Raw genomic sequence first — 22,692 nt, 5'->3', positions numbered from 1 at the left:
TGAGTCCAACAGACTGAATTCAGGGCTTTCTTAATGTTTTTTAGGAAAGGTAGCAAACAAGTAGCTATTCATTATAATAAGGTGAGGGGAAAATAAAGAGAAAAGAGAGCAGGAAGGACAAGGGTGATGGAAGAATGCATACTTGACTGGTTTTTACCTTCTTGTGAGCTATCAGGAGGCAGTTGGAATGTTCGTGTTCACAAGCAATTTCATAGTCGGGGATCAGATCCACCAACTCACAGACAAAGCGCACCACTTCTTCGTGCCAGGGCACGTTGGCCATGGTAAGACTGCTTGCCGAACTCTCTCCACAGTAGGTAACACCCTGTGGAAACATTACAACAGTTAGAGACAGTTACAGACCTATTTAAATGTCACAGAGGAAGAGCTTCAGAGCCAGAAAGCCTTCTACAGGTCAACCAATCCAAGCCAAGCCAAGCCAATCCAGATCTTCAAGTGAAGAGAGCAGTACAAAGATGATAAAATTTGCTTGGAAGCTCATACAAGTAACGAGTGACAAAGACAGCACTGGAGCTCCCAGGCCAGCGCTCTTTACACTCTGACAAGCCTGATGCTTCTTGGGTACTTGTGCTTTGTGCTACATCACCATCTACACTGTCCAGTCACAGTAATGTATCTGAACTAATAATACATCTTTCCATTCAGATTCATTTGTGCTCCGTAACAGATCAATTCTCATGGGATTATAATCCCCTAGTACAATAATGGAGGTATAGTTGACACCCATAAAAATTCAGTGAATAATTTACTGACTGGGAAAATAAGATGAGCTCCTATTTTCTAGTATAATTTAGATTTGAGGTTGATAAACATTCTGTAAAGGGCCAGATAGGGATCCCTTTCAAATTATTCTTTTGGAATCATTCTAAGGAGATCACTTTGCAATGCATTTTTTATGCGGATATGTATAAACACAGAATCATGCCAAAATGAAAATACATGTATAGAAATACATATACATATATATATACACACAGATATGTGTGTGTATATATATATATATATATATATACCTTTACACACACCTACATGTATATACATGTATCTACCCCCTAGAGAAATTCCCATTCAGTACGAATGCAGTAAGATAAATTGGTTTTTAACTCTTTTTAATTCTACCTGACAGCCCAGGTACGTAAGACACAAAAGTTTTATAACTAAGTTTTCCATTTGGTAAGTTACATAGTGATAAGTGATTTATGACTAATTTTCAATACTGACTATCGTAACTTTGTAGGCTCTGTAAATACCCAAGAAATCAAACTTTGTTGAAAAAAGACTCGAATAGTCTAGATGTGCTACTAAGTAGGGAATAACTAAAATAGAACGAGGCTCTCTCTCACTCGCGCTCTCTCTCTCTCCCTCTCTCACACACACAGACTGGAGGGGATAGAATGAAATTAAATGAAAAGCCTACAATGAGCACTGCAGAGTGACCCTGACCCTACAGATGGCAGAGCTGGGAGGGGGCCAAAAACTCAGATGAGTTCTGCAAAACCCTCTACTCCAGATGGCTGTTCAAAGACTACTTACTGGTGTACTACACTGAGATGACCTTTGCTGAACATAAACTAGAGGAGACCCAGCTTAATTACAATAATCAAGAGAAGCTTCTCTATTAATTAGCTCACTGATTTACAGAATTCATTAAACTGAATTTGGGTTTTAGCTGAATAAAAAAAAGCAAATAATACAACAGTTTAAAAAATCTTTAAGAAAGCGTGGCTGAAAACTTGTACTAAACTTGCCCAAATACATGAAAATGATTTATTCATAAGTCAAATTAGTCATAAAAATGCACTTTACTTCACTTTAAATACTGTTTATGAGGGATGAAATATATGAACAACCATGTAGATACTGCTTAATTCAAAGGAATTTATTTTTTTAATAATACTTTTCTTAGTTATTTATTTATTTATGGCTGCGTTGGGTCTTCGTTGCTGCGCGCGGGCTTTCTCTAGTTGTGGTGAGCGGGGGGGGGGCTACTCTTTGTTGCGTTGCGCGGGCTTCTCATCGCAGTGGCTTCTCTTGTTGCAGAGCACGGGCTCTAGGCACATGAGCTTCAGTGGTTGTGGCACGTGGGCTCAGCAGCTGTGGCTCATGGGCTCTAGAGCACAGGCTCAGTAGTTGTGGCGCACGGGCTTAGTTGCTCCGTGGCATGTGGGATCTTCCCGGAATAGGGTTCGAACCTGTGTCCCCTGCACTGACAGGCAGATTCTTAACCACTGTGCCATCAGGGAAGTCCCAAGAATTTATTTTTAATATTTAAAATGTTAGTTCATTGAAGCAGAGGTTTTAGGTAAGATCTTTTTTTTTTTTTTTTTTTTAATTTATTTTGGCTGTGCTGGGTCTTAGTTGCGGCATGCGGGCTTCTTGGTTGCGGTATGTGGGATCTAGTTCCCCGACCAGAGATGGAACCCAGGTCCCCTGCATTGGGAGCGTGGAGTCTTACCCACTGGATCACCAGGGAAGTCCCTAAGTAAGATCTTATATTCATGACAATGGCTTTGGAAAATAATATCGATTATTCAGCAATAATAAAGCATGAAATGCTGAGGAGAGATCTGGTTTGGAAAGGAAATGAGAGGATGATTGCCATAGGTCATCACTCTGCCTTCACATTATACTTCTCTATACGTTCGCATGATGCTCTATCGTTAACAAAGCATTTTCACGTAAAACTTCTCATTTTAGCGGGACAAAATCCTCGGAGGTGGGGCGTGTGGGTAACTTCCTGAGCCGACGGCGGAGGCCGAGCCTGCGCGTGACAGAACTGCCATGGGTAGAAACCGGCCTCCCTGAACGGCCTCCCTGAGCCCTCCCTCAGCTGGGCTCCTCAACACCTCCCTCCGGTCCTCCCCCTTCTACATGGCCTGCTTCATTTCATCGCACACTGCGGTCTACTGACGACCCGCCCAGACTGGGTTCCTGATCGCACTTGCCCCTGAAGAGTCTAAAGACGTTTTGCTTTCCCTCACATGGCAGCTGCCCGCCACCTTCTCCTCCCAGCACCACCTTCCACTCCCACCCTGTGTATCACCAGCACCAAGTTCTCGCCTCACAACTTTGGAAAAACAGTGTCCTCAAGAAAACAGACGGGTATAATGTGGCAACTGAAAGCGCTCATTCCAGAATTCCAGAGGCTGAGAGGTGACAAGCAGCCCCAAAGAAAGTTCCTGAAGAGCAGGACCACTTATGCATCTTCCTGTTTGCAGTGAAAAGCACAACCCACACCATCACACTGGTGACTTCTGGACGGACCACTCTGCTCCAGGACATGGGGGCCATCGGGTCTTTTTCATGGGCTGCTTACAAAGTCTACCTGGGGATTCAAAGTCTGTGGGAAGAGCTCTTGATATTCTAATTAAACTGACTGGTTGTCAAAAGACTCCCGGTATGATTGTTTTTGTCCCTGATAGTTTGAAGAGAAATGTCTTCATAAATTTTTGCAGCAATACATGTCACTCCTTTATCTTAAAAACGCTTCAATAGCTGTCCCCCCCACCAAAAGACCAGCCCACGTTTCTCAGCCTAGCACCTGAGGCCTTCTTACTGGACTGCCCCACTCCGCATCCAGTCTTTCCCTGGCTAAATTCTCCACCATCTCTTTGATCTTCGGCCAGGAACTCCAATCCCATCTAATCCCAATCTCATCATACCCTGTGCATCTCTCTTCTCAGATAACTGGCATAACTTTGATGTGTCTAAATCCTGAGCTCTTAGAGGGTGGAGGCCACACCCTATTATCTCTGTACCCCCAACTAATCTGTTCTAAAGAGCAAGTCACATATTCCTCTATGAAATTAAACTCCAGAACTCTTTTCTGATCTAATACAAAATTTAATTCATATTTTTTCAAGATTTTTCTACACTTTAACGATTATGAACCAACTGATAATCACTGGTTAGGTATTGCTACATACATGAACAACCGGTAATACTCCCTACGTTTGTGTGCAGAAAGAGATTGAGACTATGCTAAGACATTTGTTTTGCAAGATGCATTCTGCAAGGATTGAGTTCTGTAGACAGTCATGGTGCTAATGCAAAGAGAGTTTTAAATCATTTGACAACAAATAATTACTGAGCACTTACTCTTCTCAAGGTGCAGTGCTAGGCAGAGAATACAAAGACGGTATTTCATTTACAGATGGATTGTGTTATGAAAGCTTTCCAATAAGGCAGATGTTTACAACACGAAACACATTTTCACAAACAAGTAAGCAAATAACGATGGTTAAGCTTCCCAGGCTAGCAAATATAGGTCTACTTAAGGCTAATGAGGCTAAAATACACGTTAATTTACAGGGAATGGAACAGAGAAATATTTTACAAGACTAGCAGTGAAAGAAAAATCAATGTAATAGAGAAACAGCTTCTACTGATTCATTTTTAAATAATGTGCTTGATGGAAAGTGATCTAAACATTTACTGAACCCAGGCATATGTTACCCCCTTGAATTCTCAAAACAAGTCCATTAAATTGATATTAGTATTCTAATTTTAATACTGAGGAAATTTAGGCTCAAGGAGGATAAGTAACCTGTCCCAGGCTAAATGAATACATTTTAGGAATGTATCAAAGCTTACACAACTTCCCCACCTGAGACTATGAGAGACCCGCCCTGAACCCTCCACATACACACACACACATCCAGGAAATCCAGGAAAAGGATATGAATGGATCCGAGAGCCTCAGGTATTTCACTAGCCCAGGGTCACTTTGTATTATCAATTTCACATCTTCAGGGCATTTATGTGACCTTGAGGTACTATTAAATTTTAACACCAACCCCATTTCAGGGTTAGGCCCTGGGAGACTTTTTCTTTTTACCAAAAGCATAGGTAAGGGATAAGCCTCCAAGTACCACTCTGTGTCAGTGGGTGAATTTTTCCTAATTCGTCCTTTCACTAAAGGTGAAAGGGCCTAATCTTCTGCCACATCCTGTCTCTACTGGAGCTGCAGAGTACCACCAGGCAATCTCCCTTTTTACAGCCCCTAAGGAATTCCCTTACAGACCTGACAGACTGACTATTCTCTCAAAAGTATGTTTACCATAACATTTACTTCTAAGTGTTTGCTTTTGGAGGAATCTGAGGTTATCTTAGGCTGCCATATTGCTAGCTCTTACCAAATGTTTTTTGGAGAGGCTTTATTACTATTATTTTTAAGACGCTTCCATTTTAGAAAATTTTACTTTGATTAATAAGACAACAACAACAGAAAGCTGCCTTTTCAGACATTAAATAGTTTAACCTACTGAACAGGAAAGCGTGCCTTCTCCATTTACTGATTTCATTCCAATCATTTGAATTATAAAAGTAAGGCATGCTCACTGCAACAATTCACACAACACAGAAATATGAAAAGTAAAGCAAGTCTTTCCTTCCCCTTCTCCCAAATCGTACACTGTTAATGATTTGATATGTATCCTTCCAGACTTTTCTTATATAAATGTATCTAAACATATACTGTTAAAAATTTGATCAAGTAATAATTATTCTATAACTCATTTTGTTTCTTAATAGTATACTATTTTCTGTAAACTTCCCTTTTCCTACTTCAGTTTAAGAGAAAGATACTTCATTAACTTGCTGGACAAATGAGAGATGAATTTAATAAACCATGTGATCCTCAAAGGCCCAGGTACTTGATATTACAGGTCTCCTACCAGAGACAATTGATCATCCCATGCTTTCCCCTGATACACACAAACTGTTGTCTATTACCTTATATTTTATAATTTAAATAAGACATTTAAAATTGTGATTAGATTACACACTTCTCCAAGATTTTTCAATTAAAAAATTCTCTCAAAGTAGTTCATTTTACTTCGGTAGATTTTGCCTTGTTCAATAAGACATCCATCTCCCAAACAGCATATCTAAATTTAGAAAACAAATTTGTACCTATGATGCTTTGACGAGGCCTGGCACATAAAGACAGCTCAGAAATATTTGTTAAATGCAGGGATAAAATAGTAAAATGGAAATCTTGTTTGAAAGAAACTATGTCATTATAACATCTCAGCTATAAGTAGAAGGCTTCATCTGTTTCCTAGTTATGTTAATAGTTTGTCCGACTACAAAATGCCCATCAGAGAATTACACTGTTTACAAAGTAGCCATCTTTCTTTAAAATTTGGTTGATTCATTTCAGATTACAAAATACCTTCTTCATTATAGGAAACATGACTGCAAAGAAAGAAGGAGAAAAAAAGGTGACAGTGCGATCCAGCCAAGTTAATAATAGAGGTTTTACTGCAGCATAATTTGAAGCAGCATTCTTTAATAGCTAAACCATAAATTAAAACACCACTCATCTCTGATGTTGGCAAGGTTTCCTTAAGCCAATGCATATATTTAAAGTGTAGCTTGTCTCTTTGCATCATTAGAGTTCTCGCCAAGAGTAGCCTTTTGAAATTAAGAGCAATTTTAAAAGAAAAGTGTCTTGACCTCACTAGAGGCTGCTACACACTCAGCAATATTTCATCTGCTCCTCTCACCTCCCCATCCGTCCAGAGGAACGTAATGCAGAACGCTGAACTTACTAAAAAACGGCTGTAAAGCTGAAATATGCTCTGATGTGACAGAGTGCATCCAGCTTCATAAACATAAACTGAAGAGTGGAGCTTTGAGAGATTGGGTTAATTTTCTGGTCACTTTCTCTCATTCTGTGTATTCTTAGTTGTCCAAGAAAGCTGTCTGCCTCTGAAAACTCTATAGCTGATGACTTCCAAATCATTACTGCCGGGCCTGTCTTATCCCCGGAACGCCAGGCTTATAGAACCTGTGGCTTCTTTGAACCTACACTTGGATTATTTAAAAGCTATCTCAAAGTATTAAGGTCAACATAGAACTCATGCAATTACTCCCTAAATTTGCCTCCCTTCTCCACTGGTCTTTTCCATCTCAGCAAACTGTTCCACATCCACACGATTGCTTAAGTCAAAAACCCAGGTGCTATTCTTGATTCTTTTTGTTCTTTCATACCCTACATGTCATCTAACAACAAGTTCTGTTGGATCTACTCCCAAAATATATCACAAATGCACCCAGTCCTCTCCAATGACCTTCCCCACGCCATCACATCTCTTGCTTGGCAAAAGTTTTGTTACCGGTCTACCTACTTCTACTGCCCTCTATAATCCACTCATGGCAATGGCAGGGTGATCTTTCAAAATCATAAATCAGATCGTATCACTCTCCAGTTTAAAACCCTTTCCTAGCACACCTAGTATTAAAAAAAAAGCTTATCATTAAACTTAGTATAAAATCTGATTCTCTTATCCATATATGAAAGGCCTAACAAAATCTGACCCCAGCCCACCACTCTGACTCATCTTGTACCACAGCCAACTCCAACTACCCCACGGACATCATGTAGGACCTCTGTGGACCAGCTGTGCCATCTGCCCAGAATGCTCTGACCCCAAGCCTCTGCATGTGGTGCTGCTTCTTACTATTCAGTTATCAGTTTTTAAAAGAGTCATCTCCTCAGAAAAGCCTTCCTGCTTTTGAAATCTAAAGCAGCCAACCACAGTATCTAGTAAAACAGCATATGCGTTTACCCTCTGACACATCAATCCACTTACAGGTATCTAACCCAAAGAAACACTGGCAAAAACATGACAGTGACAACCAGACATTAAATGGCTCCTGCTGGAAGCATACACGACGACCAATGAAATAATCTTGAAATGCAATCCACACACACACACACACACACACAAACCTGATCAATCTTCTTTTGATCTAACTAACAATCCACGGGAAATCTAAGGGGCAGAGCAACATGCAATCACCAAAATCTAAAATATAAATATGGGGAACTAACCAGGATAAATGATCCATTTTTTCCAACAAAATAAATTACAAGGGGGAAAAAAAACACATGGAAGAGGAACTAATAGATTAAAAGAAATTTAAGAGAGAAATAATCCAATTCTGACCCTTATTTGGATCCAGATTAAAAAATACTTTAGACAATTGGTTTAAGAAGATGTGGTATATATACACAATGGAATATTACTCAGCCATAAAAAATAATGAAATATTACCATTTGCAGTAACATGGATGGACCTAGAGATTATCATACCAAGTGAATTAAGTCAGAAAGAGAAAGGGAAATATTATATGATATCATTTATGTGAGGAATCTAAAAATGAGTACAAATGAATCTACATACAAAATAGAAACAGACTCACAGACATAGAAAACAAACTTAGAGTTACCAAAGGGGGAAGAGAGGAGGGGAAGAATAAATCAGGAGTATTAGATTAACAGATAAACACTACTGTACATAAAATAAACAAGAAGGATTTACTATATAGCACAGGGAACTATATTCAACATCTTATAATAACCTATAATGGAAAATAACCTGAAAAACTATATATATATATATGTGTGTGTGTATATGTGTGTAAATAAATAAATATATATATATATATAAAACTGAATTACTTTGCTGTATACCTGAAACTAACACAATATTGTATATTAACTCTACTTCAATTTTAAAAAATACTGTTAAAATAACTGGTCAAGTTGAAACCTTATATGTTCCAATATATGAGATTATTGTTAGAACTGTTTAGTAAGAACAGTATTCTGAATAAGTGTTTAAAGTGAGTGCATATCTTTTAGAAATACATACTAAAATAGTTATGGATGAATGGTATAACGTGGGGATTTGCTTCACAGGTAAGGGCAGGAAAATGGGTAGGAGTACAGCTGAAACACAAGCTAGTAATTTTTGAAGCTGGTAATGGATGGATGGGGTTCATTACATCAGTCTCTCTACTTCTGTATATATTTGAAGTTTTCCATAGTAAAAGTGTAGTTAAAAGCCAACCAATTACTCACTATAACAGTATTTTATTTCTCAGCATATTAAAGTTACTATGTAGTGAGCACTACATTCATTTTCTGTTGACGGTCTACCTCTCACTAAAATATAAGCTTTTTATATGTGAGAGCAAATGCTTAGTCTTTACTGCTCTTATCTCCAATACCTAGAACAGTGCCAGGAAACTTGATTAATATTTCTGACTGAATAATATAAAACATCCGGGACCTCCTGCAGAATTTTAGAAGATTGTAATTCCACCGTGGCCAGCAAAGCATAATGGGAACGTGCCCAACACTAGCCGGCAGGGGCTTACCTTCACCTCGATGAAGTCAGGGTTCCCCAGGGACACCAGCTTGGCATAGGCCTGGAGTTCATCCACGTTCCATGCTTTCACCAGAGTCAGCCTATAGACAGTACGTTGTTGCTAAAACAGAGGAAAACACAACTTTGTTTTTATCACCTAGGAAGATTTTCAAATTTCTTAAACCCATAGGTGAAACCTGGCATGAACTTCTATTTATTGAAGTTGCATTTTGTAGAAAGATGAAAAAAACGTAAACAATGTCATAAGACTCCCAGAAGCCTTATAAAGGCACAGATATTGGTATATTTTTCTTCTCTCACTTACAGTATCGAACACTAGATAAGACACCCAAAAGGTTCTTAACAAATACCCTGAATTCCATTTAGTTAGAAATAGTAAATTGACCAAACAGTTTTAGATTGGTGAAAATTAATTCACATAACCTTCAGGCTTTCAGGTATCAATTGCTCAAAGTTATTTACAGTAAGAATTTCTAATCACTCTTGTCCTCTTTCCTGCTTCCTCATTATTTAATGATCTCTACTTGGCAGAAAAGGCACATTGATGAACTGTCAATGTTGCCATTTGTTTACCATGTAACCAAAAGAGGTATTGATCTTCTGAAAAGCCATTAGACAACAGTCATGCAAGCCTTTAAAAGCTTTATACCTTTGACTTTGTAGCTCCCTTCCAGGACCCTAGACAAATTACTAAAAGTTCAAAGACTTATTCAAACATCTCAAAACAACATGATTAATGATAGTTTAAAATCTACAACAAGAGTGGGGGCAGAACCTGTGACTTGCCTTTAACCAACAGAATATGGCAAAGATGATGTGACACGTGTAGTTATGTACACATGATTACATCCATCTGTAGCAAGTTCCTGGGTAGTATCCATGCTGCTAAACCTCAAACCATGCTTTAAGTAGCAAGGCTCAAAATACTCAAGAGAAAAACAAAGTGAAGTAAGACGTGAACAAAATGATACCAGTCTCTCTCTACATGCACCCCAGTGTTCACAGCAGCATTATTTACAATCACCAAGATATGAAAGCAACCTAAAGTCCACCAACAGATGAACGGATAAAAATGTGGTGTGTATATATACACACACACACACACACACACACACACACACACACACACACACACACACACACAATGGAATACTACTCAGCCATAAAAAAGAATGAAATTTTGCCATTTGCAACAACATGGTTGGACTTGGAGGGCATTATGCTAAGTGAAATAAGTCAGACAGAGAAAGACAAATACTTTATGATATCACTTATATGTGGAATATAAAAATTACAACAAACTAGTGAATATAACAAAAAAGAGACTCAGATATAAAGAACAAATTAGTAGTTACCAATGGGGAGAGGGGAGGGGGGAGACGCAAGATAGGGGTAGGGGATTAAGAAGTATAAACTATTATATATAAAATAAGCTACAAGGATATATTGTACAACACAGTTGTACAACACAGGGAATATAGCCAATATTTTATAATAACTATAAATGGAGTATAACCTTTAAAATTTGTGAATCACTATACTGTACACCTGAAACATATAATATTGTACATCAATTATACTTCAATTTAAAAAAATATCGGGCTTCCCTGGTGGCGCAGTGGTTGAGTCCGCCTGCCGATGCATGGGACGAGGGTCCGTGCCCTGGTCTGGGAAGATCCCACATGCCGCGGAGCGGCTGGGCCCGTGAGCCATGGCCGCTGAGCCTGCGCGTCCGGAGCCTGTGCTCCACAACGGGAGAGGCCACAACAGTGAGAGGCCCGCGTACCGCAAAAAAAAAAAGAATGCCAATCTCTCTACTTTTGCTCATGTCTGAAGATAACCTAGGGATGAACAGTATTAGGCAGCCATATCAGAAAATGTACTCAAAACTTATTTTTAAAATGCAGTGTATAATGCACAAAAAGATAGAAATCTTCCAGATTCCCTTCACATAGCTAGAATTCACCCAATGCCAAAACCTAACAAAAATGGTAGAGAAGTGCAGGCCAATCTCACTTGTACTTATATATGCAAAAATCTTACAGAAATTTTAGCAAATGAAATTCAGCATTATGTTAAAAATTCTAGAAATGCAAAGATGATTCAATATTAGACTATATATTAATACAATTCATCACGTCAATAGCTCAACACAGAAAAGTTATACAATCATCTTATAGACACACAAAGACATTTCATATCATTTAAAGCCCATCCCTGATTTTAAAACAGAATGAACAACTGAGAAACCATTTGGTAAACTCAAAAATTAAAAAACACATCCTTAACATAAAGAAAACACTCTCCAGTCAATAGTCCATGTCATTCTTAGAGATGTAAAAATAGAGGCATTTCTATTTAATCAGAATAACAGCAGAATGTCCACTCTACTATTTTTATAAACACTTCCCTGAAAGTTAAAATCAAAGCAATAAGGCAAGAACAAGAATAAGTGGATAGGGCTTCCCTGGTGGCACAGCGGTTGGGAGTCCGCCTGCCAATGCAGGGGACACAGGTTCGTGCCCCAGTCCAGGAGGATCCCACATGCGGCGGAGCGGCTGGGCCCGTGAGCCATGGCCGCTGGGCCTGCGCGTCCGGAGCCTGTGCTCCGCAGCGGGAGAGGCCACAGCAGTGCGAGGCCCGCATAACGCAAAACAAAAAAAAGAATAAGTGGATAGTATACAAAAAACAATTACTTGCAAATGATATAGCTGGCTTCTTGGAAACCTAAGAAAATCAGATTAAGTAAAATTGGTCAGTTACCAAATAAAAATAGAAAAATGAGCAGCTTTCCTAGCATAGAGCAGTGGGGTAAATGTGGACTCTGAGGCCAGACTGAATCCCAGACCACATACTACCCATCTTTAACTCTGTCTCAGTTTCTATCTGTGCAAGATGGGAGTTTACACAGGATTAAAAGTGTCCATCTACATAACGCTTAGAACCATGTTGGCAGCAGTAAGTCATACTAAGTATTAGCTATTATATGCCATATGTATGGTACATATATACTATATGTACGACTACAAAATGCAAGGCAAAGAAAATTCTACTTCAACTCTAAAATACATCTATACAATACTTGATGATTATTTATGAAATAACATGGAGAGTGAAAAAAGTAAATATTTCTGAGACCATAAAAAACTAGCCTACATGGACAGCCATGATAGATTTCTAAATATAATGTAATTCCAATGGGAGTTTAAAATTCCTTTCAACAAATAAACTGGCAATGATACCAACAATAACAAAAGCAAGAGTTAGCAATGAGTCAGCCCTTACTATGTGCCAGCTGTTGTTGTGTTTAACATCTTAGCAAAGATTCCAGTATTTGTCTCATCTTTGCAACAAATCTTACAAAATAGGTTTATTAGCTTCACATTACAGATATGAAATTGAGGTCTAGTGCTGCTAAGTGAATTTCCCAAAGTTACACAGTTGGAAAGCAGCAAAGCTGGGATACGAACCCAAGCAGAATGAATCCAAGGCAGACTCTCTCTCGTTGCTTAACCTTTTCAAATTGTGGAAGAAATCATACAAAGAGAAACATACATAAAACACGAATGGACAGCCCAAGGGATTAACACAAAGAAAATATTCATCACCCAGTCACCATCCATTGCTTTAACCCCAAAGCTATCTAATATCCTGACTTCAACATTAAAGTTTAGGTTTTTGCCTGTGTTTGCAATTTATATACATAGAACCATAGACTTTTTTGCATCTTGCTTCTGTCATACAACACTGTGTTTATAAAGTTCATCCGTGTCGCTGTATGTCGAGATTTGTTCATTTTCTTCGTTATCTAATATTCCATTATATAAATATACAATAATTTATTCAACCGTTCCCCCACTGATAGACATCTAGATTATTTCCAGTTTTTAGTTATTATAAAATGCTGTTCTCTCTCGTAACACTAGAGTTTAGTTCTTCCTGCTTTAGGGAATTTTATGAAATGCGATTATGACATGTATTCTTCTATGTCTGGCTTCTTTCACTGAGTTTGATGGTGACTTTAGCCTCAGATATATTTTTGCTGCTGTTTAGCACTCCAGTATATGAAAATACTTACGTTAGTGAAAGTTGTTGGTTCGTTGGTTTTTTCCTCAGTTTGGGTCTCTTACAAAATAGCATTGCTATGACTGTTACTGTACCTGACTCCCGATGGATGTCTCTTGAATGTTCCTAAGAGTGGAAATGCTGGATCACAGGATGTGCAGATACTGCTAAATTGGTTTCCAAAGTCATTTCACCATACTTCCACCTGCAGTGGATCAGAGTTCCAGCTGCTTCTCTTCTTCACCAACACTTGTTGTTAGTCTTTTAAATTTTAGCCATTCCTGCACTGTCCTATTTTGTATTTGCCCGTTTACTGATGAAGTTGAGTATGTTTTTGGCCATCCTGATCTCTTCTTTTGTGAAGTACTTGTTCAAATGTTTTGAATATTTCTTTATTGGGATAGCTGTCTTTTTACTACTGGGTTTTTCAAATTCTTTATGTATTCTGGCTGTAAGAATGCTGTTATAATTGTATTAGAAATATTTTCATCCACTTGATGGCTTTCCTTTCTGATTTCTTCATATCTTTTGATCAACAGATATAACTAATTTTAGTACATTTACCTTTTATCTATAGCCTACTAATGTTCAGATTGTTAAGGACAAAGAAAAGCACTATGGGGTTACTAAAAAAGAAATGTCATTAGATTTTATTTCAAATTATCAAATTCACATTCTGGGTTTCACTGTGTCTGTAGGGAGCCTGCTCGATGGGATGGTTTTGGAGACTTTAAAGTCTGTTTAAAATTAGTTAAAGCAGTTCCTAAAGTCTATAGAAGAAAGTTGTGTTATACTCCAGTTAGATCAAATTAAAACAAAAACTGAGTACAGATGTTGCTTGAGAGGTGAGAGCTGGAATTTCCTTTGCAAAGGACATACTTAACACTTTATTTTATCCTTCCTTTAGATTAAAAAAAAGAAAGAAAAAATTGGAGTACAAACTGGATTGTATTATAGTAATTTAATTTGAATAAAACCTATTTTTTTCCCCAGTTTGGGGATTTAGTTAGTAATTTTAATTTGCATAGGTTCTGGTCAGTTATTACTGCAGGATTTTCTGAATGTGGCATATTATCTAGTAGGGACAGGGTTAGTGTAATACTACAGAATACAAAAATGAAGATGAAAGTATCCAATTCAGGCAAAAAGTTTAGCTACTTTCTGTTCAGGCTACAATGTGATTTGTAAAATGTCACAATGAGATTTGTAAAAAAGTGTCAAGTAGCTGGCATGTTATAATTTCATGTGTTTTCTGTTTAATTTGAGAGTCTAGGATTTTTTCCCCCCCGTGGTAGTAACAAACACAATAAAATGGGAGGGAGGGGTGGATCTGAAAGTAACATCACAATCAATGTGCAGCTAGGCTGTGCAGCAAGAAACCTAGACGTTAACCTCTAGAATTCAGACCAGATCTCTGTGACAGAGTTTAAATTGGGGTTTTAACTTATGTTTGTTTCTTAGAGGGAAGCAATACACGGACTGAAAATATTGGGTTGGCCAAAAAGTTCTTTAGGGGTGGTACGGAAGAACCTGAATGAACTTTTTGGCCAATTCAATACATGGAGTGAAAATTGAGGTCAAAATTCCAAAGGTAAATGTTAAATGCTTATCAAAGGGAAGTGAGGGAAAAAAGGATTGAGTACAAAGTAGAAAAAGTCTGAGTAGTTAGGAAGGAGGAGAGAAAAGAGGGAAAAAGTATAAGATGAGGAAAAGAGTACATAGTAGCAATTAAGCTACTGGGCTCTGGAGTCAGCTGTGTGAGCTCAGGCATGCTCTCTGTGCCTCTGTAAAATAGGAAGAGTAACAGTATCTATATCTCATAGTATTGCTGTAAAATTAAAAGAACTAAAACAAATAAAGAACTTAGAACACAGCCTGGAAGATAGAAAACTATGAATAAATTTCAGCTACCATCATCACCACCACCAGCAGCAGTTACACAGATTCATTCATTTGTTCACACAGATATCAGTTCAACCAACAGTTACCAGGTCCCACTGTACACCAGGTATAATACTAGATGCTAGAGATACAGCAGTGAACAAGCAACCAACGTACCGACTGTTGTATAATCTACATTTTATTCTAGTAAACGAACAAAACCAAAGTCAGAAAAGAAATTAGCAACAATGGTTAATACCAAAAGAGGAGAGGAACCAGGAAACCAGAAAGGTAAGACTCCACCACTCCTGCCTGGCTTCTCAAAGGGAAGGAAATCCAAAAAGGAGGGGATATATGTATACATATGGCTGATTCACTTTGCTGTACAGCAGAAACTAGCACAACACTGTAAAGCAACTATATCCCAATTAAAAAACAAAAAAAACAAATTGAATGCTGACCGAGTCATATCATGCTTGTCAAAAAATTAATTCTAAACTCTTTAAAACAAACAAAAACACCTTAAAATTGAAAAAATCCCTCACTGACGACCATTGTTTGTAAAAGCAAAAGAATATGTATTGCCTCTACTAGAAATTGGGCAATGAATCTTTCAAAGTCCTTAGAAAACATACTTTTCTTAAAATGGCTTTAATTAACTAAATTTTTTACTGTTCGTGGGAGACAAAACAAAATGTGTCCATCTGATATGTCAAATAAGCAAAGAATTAGAAAATAAATTCAAAGATATAATTCATGATGCAGCCAAATGAAGTATTCTTTATAATCAAAGAAGACAAGCAGGAAAATTATTATAGAATTACTTCCAAAATAAATTAACTAAGTAACCAACCAAATTAAACTGTAATGAATAACTGAAAATGCAGATCAAAGAAAGAGGGCAAAGACAATGTTATAAGACTCAGTGAAGAAAATCCAACCCAACAGGAAAAGAAATCATAGAAGGAAACACATGAAGCCATTAATAGTGCTTACTTCTGAGGATGAGAAGTAAGAGAAGGGTTGTAGGTTTATTATTTACATTTCTCTTTAAAGACCTGTAGAACACCATGAAACGTTCAACATGTTCATTACGAAAATCTCAGGAGAGAGAAAATGGCAAAAAATAATATTTGAAAACAAAATGGCCAAAACTTCCAAAATTTGATGAAAAACATGAGTCTACACATTGAAGAAGCACAACGAACTTCAAGTAGGATAAACTCAAAGAGATGCACACTGAGATATATTATAATCAAACTGTCAAAAGACAGAATCTTGAAAGCAGCAAAAGAGAAGTGACTTGTCATGTACAGGGATCCTTGATAAGATCAGAGCCTATTTCTCACCATCAACCATAATAGTCAGGAGACAGTGGGATGACATATTTAAATTGCTGAAAGAAAAAAACTATCAACGAAGAATTCTACATCTGGTAAAACTATACTTCAAAAATAAAGGAGAGGGACTTCCCTGGTGGCACAGTGGTTAAGAATCCACCTGCCAATGCAGGGGACATGGGTTTGAGCTCTGGTTGGGGAAGATCCCACATGCTGCGGAGCAGCTAAGCCAGTGTGCCACAACTACTGAGCCTGCGCTCTAGAGCCCGCAAGCCACAACTACTGAGCCCACATGCTACAACTACTGAAGCCCGCGCTCCACAACAAGAGAAGCCACCGCAATGCAAAGCCTGCGCACCGCAACGAAGAGTAGCCCCCGCTCGCTGCAACTAGAGAAAGCCCACACGCAGCAACAAAGTCCCAATGCAGCAATAAATAAATAAATAAATAAAGTCATTTCCAGATAAACAAAAGCTCAGGGAGTTCATCACTAGCAGAACTGCCACAGAAGAAATGCTAAAGGGAATGCTTCAGGATGACATGAAAGGACACCAGACAGCAACCTGAAACCATGAGTAAAGAACTGTGATAAAGGTAACTAAATATGTAAATGTGAAAGCCAGTATTGTTCTATTTCTGGTTTCTAATTCCTTTTTTTGTTCCTATGTGATTTAAAACACATATACCTAAAACAATAATTATAAATCTACGTTAATGGGCATGCAATGTATAAAACGTAATCTGTGAAATTAACAACATAAGGAGGAAGACAGAAAATGAGGGGCTTAAAAAAAATAACTTATAAGCTTTTGCACAGCAAAAGAAACCAGAAACAAACCAAAATGAAAATCAAAACTACAAAGAGGTATCACCTCATGCTGGTCAGAAGGGCCATCATCAGAAAGTCTACAAATATTAAATGCTAGAGAGGGTGTGGAGAAAAGGGAACCCTTCCACACTGTTGATGGGAATGTAAAGTGGTGCAGCCACTGTAGAGAACAGTATGGAGTTTCCTTTAAAAACTAAAAATAGAGTTATCATATGATCCAGCAATCCCACTCCTGGGCATATATCTGGGAAAGATGAAAACTAATTCGAAAAGATACATGCACACCAATGTTCATAGTAGCAGTATTCACAATAGCCAAGACATGGTAGCAACCTAAATGTCCATCGATAGATGAATGGATAAAGAAGATGTGGTATCCATCTTATTGAATGGATGGAATCCATAAAATGGAATATTACTCAGCCATAAAAAAAGAATGAAATACTGCCATTTGCAGCAACATGGATGGACCTAGAGATTATCATACTAAGTAAGTCAGACAAAGAAAGACAAATATATGATATCAATTACATGTGGAATCAGAAAATGTAATACAAATCAATTTATTTACAAAATAGAAGCAGACTCACATAGAAAAAAAACTTATGGTTACTAAAGGGGAAAGGGGAGGGGGAGGGATAAATTAGGAGTATGGGATTAAAAGATATAGACTACTACATATAAAATAGATAAGCAACAAGGATATATTGTATAGCACAAACAATTATAGCCATTATCTTGTAATAACTTATAACGGAGTATAATCTACAAAAATACTGAATGACTCTGCTGTAAAACTAAAAAATATCCTAGGGGCTTCCCTGGTGGCGCAGTGGTTGAGAGTCTGCCTGCCGATGCAGGGGACATGGGTTCGTGCCCCGGTCTGGGAAGATCCCACATGCCGCAGAGCAGCTAGGCCCGTGAGCCATGGCCGCTGAGCCTGCACGTCTGGAGCCTGTGCTCCGCAACGGGAGAGGCCACAACAGTGAGAGGCCTGCATACCACAAAAAAAAAAAATATATATATATATAGTAAATCAACTATACTTCAATATAAAAATCCTATTAGAAAATTTAAAAATATACGCAAAGTGCTGGGAGGAGGCATTCCATTTTTAATATGTTCTTATGTGTTAAATACACAAGTATTTGTGGATAAAATGATACTATTTATCTGATTTGAAATATTCCAATGCTTCCCCACCCCCCAAAAATTGGGAAGACAGATGAAACATGAAATGTAGAATGCTGATAACTGTCAAAGCTAAGATCATGCTTACACGGGAATTCCCTCCATTATTCTCTCTTCTCTTGAATGTTTTAAAAATCCATAATAAAAAAGTTTAAAAATATGCAGTTATGAGTTAGAATTCTGTCACTTCTAATTAGGCAGCTTTCAGTGTTACATATTCTGGATGAGGTTATTACATCCGAGGACTACAGCTCTTAATTTCAACAATTTATCTTGAAAGTTGCAATTCAAGACGAACTCGAGTTGAGGCTGTGTCAAAACAAGAAAAAATGGTCTCCTAAAATATGGTTCTGAGTTACTAGTAATCAAAGAAATGCAAATTGAAGCAGTAATGAGGTACCATTTTGGCTTATCAGATTGGCAAAGATATTTTTAAATAGCAATATTCAATACTGCCTAGAGAACAGCAAGACAGACACTCATTCACTGATGATAAAAGCATAATTCAGTACAAACATTTTGGGAATTACATGGCAACATGATTAAAGAATCTGAAAAGTATCCAAATATGTTGATCCAATAATTGCATTTCTAAAGATTTTAAGCCTTTGGAAATGATAGAATTTGTGGACAAATACTGATGATTAAGAATGTTCATTCCAGCTTTATTTATAATAATGAGATATTATAAATATGTCAATCCCAAGAAATAGCTATATGTTCAATCCCAAGAAATAGCTAGATGATTTATGATATAGCTATTTAACTAACACTAAAGATGATTATTTCAGAACAGCGGTTATAAATTCCAACATGGCAGAGAAACACATTCTTAACAATAAGAGAGCTCAATGCAGATGTGATTCTCAGAAAGGGGAAGGAAGGGGGTGGGAGACCTGTTTTTTTCTATACCCTTGCTCCCACTGAGAATAATTGTTTTAGAAGAATGTTTAATAATGAGGGGTAATTTTTATGTAATAGCATTGAATTTTTAAAAAGCTAAAACCAAAACTGTACACATACCATAGTATTAATGACATAAATACATATACACAAAGGATACACAAAAGGCTGGGAATGAAATACAAGAAAAGTTGTGGGGTCAGAAAACCCGTACTCATGTGCGCGCGCGCGCGCACACACACACACACACACACACACACACACATTTTTTAATAGTACTGACTCTTGAGATGAGAATGGATCAGTTTAACAGTTTCTTGATACGCCTGATCTCAACTATGCTTAAGCAGATGCCTTAAACAAAATTCTCCTGCTCAAAGACCAGAAATCTGGTAAAGGAAGTAGAAAAAGATTTGTCTTAGGTTCAGCAGAACCTCAGAAGGCCATGCAAATCAACTTGAATATGAGACAGAGTGTGGCCAGAGTTTGAAGAGTCATGGACCTCTATGTTACCCACAATAGCAAAAAGAAAAGAAGGGCTTGACATCCTCCTGGTAACATGGTTAATACCCAAGAAGATGTTGCTTGTGTGAAGGAGTAGGAGGAGGGTGAGATCACGCATATTTGTAAATACAACTATAAATGCTATGCAAACCGTTGCCTTCCAAGGCAAATTCAAGTTTTCTTTTTTCTGTGTGCAGTACGCGGGCCTCTCACTGTTGTGGCCTCTCCCGTTGAGCACAGGCTCCAGACGCGCAGGCTCAGAGGCCATGGCTCACGGGCCTAGCCGCTCCGCGGCATGTGGGATCTTCCCGGACCGGGGCACGAACCCGTGTCCCCTGCATCGGCAGGCGGACTCTCAACCACTGCGCCACCAGGGAAGCCATAAGTTTTCCTTTTTGAAACTCTCTGGAATTTTATTTTTCCAATATTTTCGATCCGTGGTTGGCTGAATCTGTGGATGCGGAACTGGTGGATATGGAGGGCCTACCGTATAATCGACGTACGGTCAAAGGGCTATTATAAGTTCATCTATTGAAAAACCACAAGAAGAGGAAGCCGAGAAGTGCAAAATGCGAACACAATAGCGGCTAAGAGCACTGGCAGCTGTAAGACAAGCTGTAAGTAAACACTCAATAGCAGGGAAAAAAAAAATCCCCACTACAGGATAAAAAAAAATAAAAGCCAGCAGTATTTACACGTCAGAAAAGCAAAGGAGTAATATGGAGCGGTGTTTCTCCATCCTTTGGGGGTTGGGAGAGAATAGAAGAGGTAAGGTTCTACTGGCATTCTGAACAAGACAGCTTTCACAGTGTAATAATGACCATTACCCTGAGAGCCATGAACACAGAAATTTTAAATATGGAAATGCAAGGAAAAGGAAAGAAATGAGAACAAAGAAAAGAAAGAAAAGATTAATAAGGGAGGCAATGTAAAGAGCTAAAGACGAAATCAAAATAAATAAAAGATCATAAATAAATGGTAAGATTTCTAGAGGAAGAAAGGCTTGACTACAAAATCATAGGACCGGTTTCTCTACTTTGCATGTAGAAGATCTAAACTGAGAAGTCTAAGGCCACCAACACAAGATAAATGAGAGAGGTAGCCTATCTACATAAGAATAAGTAGAAGTCAGAGGAATGGTGTCATACAAATCAATAAGCAGAAGGTTATGTTACAGCCTCTACCTCAGGGTGCAAACACGGACGGCAGTCACCTAAAGCAGCACAGCAACTTGGAAGTCCAAGGATATTGACAAAAAAGTAAAATCTCTGGCAAAGTTCCCTCAGGAAACAACCTCTCCATCATCCTGCAGCAGACAAAACCAGACAGAAACACTGGGACACAAAGTGTGCAGAAGATGTTATGAGAAGGGCATCTTGATATACCCAGAACACATCTTACAAAACCACTGAGACAAAGTAAATTTGAAAGGGATAATGGGGCAGCCAGAAACCACACAACTCTAACATCAATAAATCTGATAGATCTATTTCTCCAGAAATATTACTTGTAACAATTCACAAGTTCAAGTCCCAAATATTAAAGAGTAAAGGCTCCCTTCCTGGGTGATCAACTGTCCAAATGCATATGCCTTGTAGTCAAGGGACGTTCAGGCTGTCAGTAAGCCACTGTTAACAACCTCCTTGTGCCTAAGCTTGGCTCTGCAAAAAAAAAAAAAAAAAAAAAAAAACCCACACACACACACACACACAAAAAAGCAAGACCAGACTCATTAGAAGGTGACTCAGTTCTTGAAGTAAGCCTATAAAGTTTCCTCCCTGGAAAGCCTGTTAGTGACAAGATGTGCCTGAGTGTACAGCACTTTACCTCATGTCTGACTCATAAGAAAGTGAATCTGGAATGACAGCAAGAAGAGCCTGGAAGAAGAAGAAGGATGTTCGGAACTTGCTACACAGACACAAAAATGCCAAAAATTAAGCCTTTAATTCCAAATCCTTATCTGATTTGCATAATTCACCAAACCATACATTAATGAATGTACAGTCAAAGGGGTACCTTAAGCTCATCTCTTGAGCCATCCCCACTGCAGTGATACATAGATGAAATGAAAAATGAAAATCAAATAAACCTGGCTAAAAATATACAATGAAACAGCCTCAGGACCAGGAATTGGACCTAGCCGCCTGTTAGAGTGCACACGTGAGCAAAAACAACCACCGACTCAAGAAGAGCCTGCAAACAATTCCAAGAGATGTGTGGAAATGTAACATTCCACAAAGACAGCCAACAGAATCTACAATTAGAAGATAAATCTCAGTCAAAAAAAATTAAAGTGACAGAACAAGCAACTTTCAACCAAAGACATGGCTTCATAAAGATGGCAATTTTCCCAAATTAAACTGTAAATTCAATGCAATTCCAATCAATATCCCAAAGTTATGTCTGTGTGTGTGTGTCTGTGTGGGAGAGAAAACTGACAAAATGATCCCAAAATAAATATGAAAATGTATTAAGGGGCTAAGAATAAGCAAGACAGTTTTGAAGAAGGAGGGGTCTTTTGTACTAAATATCAACCTTATCACAAAGCTACAGTAACTCAGTATGGTAATGGGGCAAGACAGAAAAATTAATCAATATAACAGAGTAGAAAGTTCAGAAACATCCATGAATACAGGAAAACTTGATTACAACAGGCAGTCATTACAAATCATGGGGTAAAGGATAAATTATTCAACAATGATGCTGGCTCAATCAATAATCCATAAAGGGGAAAAAGAATCCCTGTCTCGTACCATACTTAGAAAAATATAGATA

General features: G+C 38.0%; 1 protein-coding gene across 1 annotated transcript in view; it reads right to left on the bottom strand.

The window, feature by feature from the left end:
* LOC116740611 (S-adenosyl-L-methionine-dependent tRNA 4-demethylwyosine synthase TYW1-like) overlaps positions 1 to 22,692 on the bottom strand; it is a 156,938-nt gene that overhangs the window by 25,426 nt on the left and 108,820 nt on the right. Inside the window, 2 exon segments of the mRNA XM_032606367.1 lie at positions 158 to 325; positions 9,194 to 9,304. Of these exon segments, the coding sequence (XP_032462258.1) occupies positions 158 to 325; positions 9,194 to 9,304 (279 nt within the window).

The sequence above is a fragment of the Phocoena sinus genome, chromosome 15, assembly GCF_008692025.1.
Source record: "Phocoena sinus isolate mPhoSin1 chromosome 15, mPhoSin1.pri, whole genome shotgun sequence".
NCBI classification, from domain to species: domain Eukaryota; kingdom Metazoa; phylum Chordata; class Mammalia; order Artiodactyla; family Phocoenidae; genus Phocoena; species Phocoena sinus.
The sequence above is the reverse complement of the archived record's forward strand: the minus strand, read 5'-3'. Positions and strand labels throughout refer to the sequence as shown.